Below are 5,520 nucleotides of genomic sequence, written 5' to 3' on the forward strand. Positions count from 1 at the left end.
TTATTGTGAGGCTAATTAATTATTATTTAAATTAAAAAATGATTAAAGACTGAAAATTTAAAAAATAAGTAATATTTTTTTAATATAAATTAAAAATAATAAATTATGCTAAGCTCTAATATCCCTCTAATATAATTATCATTATTACCATGATGCCGAAGCAGAAGCCGGCGATAACGGAGTTCTCGACAGAGACAGCAGCGAGCTCTAAGGTGCCAACGTGGCCAGCGAAGAGCTGAGTGATGGCGCCGAGTGAGTACTGGCAGACAGAGGTGAAGATGGCAGGGCCGGCCAGGTACCAGAGCTTCTTGGACTCGAGGAGAAACTCCCTGCCGAAGACTCTGAGGCTGCTGATCGGAGGGATGTCATGGGATTCTGTGGTGAATACGGCGGCCAAGTGGTGATCCTGTAGCGGCGGCGGTGTGAGAAGAGGGCGAGTGTAGTTGTTGTTATGATCTTGTCCCTCCATAAATGGATATGGACCTAGCTAGCTGGCTAACTAGAAAAGCACAATTGAAAATTGGGAAGACACGTTTAATTTATATGCATAAACAAAGATGGCCAGCCATGTTAATACACGTCTTATCTTATATCACTCACTCGTAATATACATGTTTTTTCTTTCTAGTTATTATGTGGAATTTAATTAATGGCTGCTATATGCGGATCTGCTTACCATATTTTATAATAAATAAATTTTTAAAAGTAAAATAATTAGAATCTAATTATATGTAAGCTTTTTTTTAAATTAGGAGTACGTGACTTTTAAATGAGTATAAAAAAATATATTATTTAAATTATAATTTTGTTGACTTAATTATAAAATAGTTTAAAAATTTACTAAATGTTGTATGCTTACATTTGTATGATGATATATTCAAAATAATATATTCATGGTTATGCCAAACGCTCTATACTACTTTTGTGTTAATGTTAATAAATCAATATATACTTGTTTTGTTTTCATATATTAAAAAAAAATTAGTAGAACGCCTTTTAATTAATATTATCATTTTTATATTTGTAAATATGAAAATATCTACGTAGCTTTCAAAACAATAGCATATATACTATCATCGTTTCTTTCCTTTGAATTTCTATATATACTTTTATTGATAATTGATAATATTAATAAATAACACGAGTTACAACTTATTTTTTTATATACATATTATGTGCATTGTCTCCTTAACATGGTGGCTACTTTTTGAAATTTATGTAAAAAAAATCTGATCGTTTAATTTTTTTTGATAAAAATTAGTTTATAAATTAAATAGTCTAATTTGTGTGAGGAAAAAACTTTAAAATTGCATAAAATTAATTGAATTGTTCAATTTTAGTATTATTAAATTTATTATTTCATGCAAGAACAAATCAGATCTTTTGATTTATTTAAAAAAAATTATTTTAGTGTTTTAAATAGAAATTGGATCAACTAATTTATTTCACTACATGTATACACAACTTGCATCCAATGATCTCTCTTCCTCCAGAATTCTCCTCCTCTCGTATTTTCCTTTATGCTTTAAAAGGTTACGTGAAGTTTACATATATTGATGTGAGAGAAAAAAATCATAAAGTTAGATTAAAAATATATTATAATGATCAGATTTTTTTATAAATATACGAAAGAATGAAATTTATATGGAAAAATTTGTTAAATATTATTGTTTTATTTAAAATTTTATTTAAAAAATTAAAATGTGTAATTTGTGAGAAGATACATTTTAAAATGTTAAAGAGAGTATCATATATTTTATACAAGTCAGGTATCCTATACCGATGTTTGGTGGATTCATTCAAATTTAAACTAAATATGTAACTGAGGAAGCGAGCGTATAAGAGATATTTTTAATGTATATTGAAAGTTACTCTCAAATGTCGTTCATTGAGTTGTATATTGAGTTCGAACAATCTAAAGCCAACCGAAATATTAATCGAGAAGATTACAACAGTGACAGTGAGAAAGAGTTTGAAAGTAATTACGAAGTCATTGGTCCAGATGGTGACGAAGATCAAGCTAATTAACGACACTATGAAGATAGATGGGGAGAGGGAGAAAAAATGTCGGTAAAGATTTTTACGAAAATAACGCGTTGCAAGTATAGTTCTAAACCGACCATTAAACCTCAAACAAAATTTAATTTGTTTGTTACAATGCAAACCCAATAAAAATAAACCGAAGTATTTAAACCTCGGGTCATCTCTCAAGGAATTGCAGGGAAGTATGTTTATTATTGATTACGAAAAGTATATTTTTGAGTTTTTGAAATAAGGAACAAGTAATGTAAATAACAAGGAAATAAAATAATAACTAAGAAAAGTCCTAGCAATGATTGAGAATTAGAATTCCTATCCTCATTATCATCATCAATTGTGATGGTAATTGACTTTTGCTTTCACTTAGTTAACCTCTAATAATGAAGGAAAGTCAAGTGAAAAAAATCAACTTAAGTTCAGAAATTCTAATCAAATACTAGATTTAGTGAAGTCTAAGCCAGCTAGCAATTTTCAGTCACCAATCAACAAAAGAATATTGATAACTCAAGAGTCTCTAATTGATTAATCTAAATTAAGAACATAAAAATCTAAATTAAAATCCAGCCAATCATTTTATCAAACACTTGGAAGGCATAACATAAAAACAAAAAAAAGCTAACAAGGAATATTAAATTTAAACAACCAATTGCAAGCATCAATGACTAAAAATTAATGAAAACAATCATAAACATAAAAACATAAATTGCATTAATATGAATCAAAAGAAACAAGGAGAATTCATAAACTAAATTGGTAACATAAGGAAATCAACAAGAGAAATACATAAACCAAAGTACTAGAACAAATAAGAGTAGAAGAAAACTAAATTAAAGTAAGATAGAATTCTGAAATTAAGAAGAACTAAAACTAAAACCCTAAACTTAGAGAGAGGAGAGAGTCTCTCTCTCTAGAAAACTACATCTAAACCTAACTAATGTGAATGAATGTGTGAATGAATGAATCTCCCCTTCCAGCTTCATTCTGTAGCCTCTAATCAATATTTTCAGACTTGAAACTGGGCCAAAAACAGTCTAGAAATTGCCTCCAGCGAATTTTGATATCTGCAGCTCACCTAACTGCAAGGCAACTATGACAAATTGCATATCATTTTGAAGCCCCGGATGTTAGCTTTCCAACGCAACTATAACCGCCTCATTCAGATCTCTGTAGCTCAAGTTATGATTGATTTAGTACGAAGAGGTCAAGATTGACAGTTTAGCAATTCCTTCAATTTCTTGTATTCCTTCCACTTTTGCATGCTTCTTTTCTATCTTCTAAGTCATTCCTGTCTTATAAACCCTGAAAACACTTAACAAAAATATCACAGCATCGAATGATAATAAGAGATGATTAAAATTAGCAAATTTAAGGCCAAAGAAGCATGTTTTAAATCATAGCACAAAATTAGGAAGGAAAATGTAAAACATGCGAATTATATGTATAAGTGTGAGAATAATAGATAAAATTCACTCAATTTAGTATAAAATAAACCGTAAAATAGCGGTTTATCAATCTAAAAAATTTGACGGAGAAAAAATATCGGTAAAGATTTCCACAAAAATAACGCGTTGTAAGTATAGTTCTAAACCAACAATTAAACCTCAATCAAAATTTAATTTGTTTGTCACAATGCAAACCCAATAAAAATAAACCAAAATATTTAAACCTCGGATCGTCTCTCAAGGAATTGTAGGGAAGTATGTTTATTATTGATTACAAAAAGTATATTTTTGGATTTTTAAAATAAGGAACAAGTAATGTAAATAACAAGAAAATAAAATAATAACTAAGAAAAGTCCTAGCAAGGATTGAGAATTAGAATTCCTATCCTCATTATCATCATCAATTATGATGGTAATTGACTTTTGCTTTCACTTAGTTAATCTCTAACAATGAAGGAAAGTCAAGTGAGGAAAATCAACTTAAGTTCACAAGTTCTAAGCCAACTAGCAATTTTCAATCACCAATCAATAAAAGAATATTGATAACTCAAGAGTCTCTAATTGATCAATCCAAGTTAAGAACATAAAAATCTAAATTAAAATCCAGCCAAGCATTTTATCAAACACTTGGAAGGCATAACATAAAAACAAAAAAAAGCTAACAAGGAATATTAAATTTAAACAACCAATTGCAAGCATCAATGACTAAAAATTAATGAAAACAATCATAAACATAAAAACATAAATTGCATTAATATGAATCAAAAGAAACAAGGAGAATTCATAAACTAAATTAGTAACATAAGAAAATCAACAAGAGAAATAGATAAACCAAAGTACTAGAACAAACAAGAGTAGAAGAAAACTAAATTAAAATAAGATAGAATTCTGAAATTAAGAAGAACTGAAACTAAAACCCTAAACCTAGAGAGAAGAGAGCCTCTCTTTCTAGAAAACTACATCTAAACCTAACTAACATGAATAAATGTGTGAATGAATGAATCTCCCCTTCCAGCTTCACTCTGCAGCCTCTAATCAATATTTTCGCGCTTGAAACTGGGTCAAAAACAATCCAGAAATCACCTTCAGCGAATTCTGATATTTGTAGCACGTGACGCTTTGTCACGTGTACGTGTCATCCACACGTACATGTCACTGAACAATTCCTGGTCATGCGTACGCGTCATCTATGCGTACACGTCGCTTGTATGCTGCGCCAGTCACGCGTATGCGTGTGCGTTGATGCCAGCTCCTCAAAACATCATTTTCTTGCGTTCCTTCCATTTTTGCATGCTTCCTTTCCGTCCTTTAAGCCATTTCTGCCTTGGAAAACCTGAAATCAGTTAACACACATATCACGACATCGAATGGTAATAAGAGAGGATTAAAATTAGCAAATTTATGGCGAAAGAAGCATGTTTTCAATCATAGCACAAAATTAGGAAGAAAAATGTAAAACATGCGAATTATATGCATAAGTTTGAGAATAATAGATAAAATCTACTCAATTTAGTACAAAATAAATCGTAAAATAACGGTTAATCATGTAAAGAAGTGGTAAATGCACTAACAAACTAAAATCTGTTTGAGGAGCCATTTTTCATGCGTACTTTAGATTTAAAGATCATACATGCATTTGAGTTTTCTAAATATATGAATGCATGTTCGTAATTTAGATATTTGTTCGAAAGATTAAAATTTTGTTATAATTTATATTGTCGAGCGATTAATTAATTATATGACATATAAAAATATAATTAATTAGCATTTGTTTGTCTTTATTTAGTTAAATTTAAGATAATAATCCTTTTTATTTTTTTATTTATTTGGTTAAAATTTAATTAATATTTTTTATGTATTTATGTTTTTTTTGGTTAAATTATAACTCTAATAATAATACTTATATTGTATTATATTCTATTCTATTACATGCATACATACATCAACAATACATATTCATAATACCACCAGCCTAATTATTTGTGAGATAATTTATCAAGTAATAATTAATAATTTACTGATAATAATTAATAATTTT

At 29.0% G+C, this 5,520-nt stretch overlaps 1 protein-coding gene across 1 annotated transcript in view; it reads right to left on the reverse strand.

Annotated features, from left to right (window-relative positions):
* Window positions 1–559, reverse strand: part of LOC107481363 (protein DETOXIFICATION 29) — a gene marked incomplete in the record, with an annotated part of 8,451 nt that extends 7,892 nt beyond the window's left edge. The window contains 1 exon segment of the mRNA XM_016101647.3: window positions 149–559. Coding sequence (XP_015957133.1) covers window positions 149–469 — 321 coding nt within the window.
* Between the last annotated feature and the right edge of the window lie 4,961 nt (window positions 560–5,520).

This window comes from Arachis duranensis, chromosome 3 (assembly GCF_000817695.3).
Source record: "Arachis duranensis cultivar V14167 chromosome 3, aradu.V14167.gnm2.J7QH, whole genome shotgun sequence".
Lineage (NCBI taxonomy): Eukaryota > Viridiplantae > Streptophyta > Magnoliopsida > Fabales > Fabaceae > Arachis > Arachis duranensis.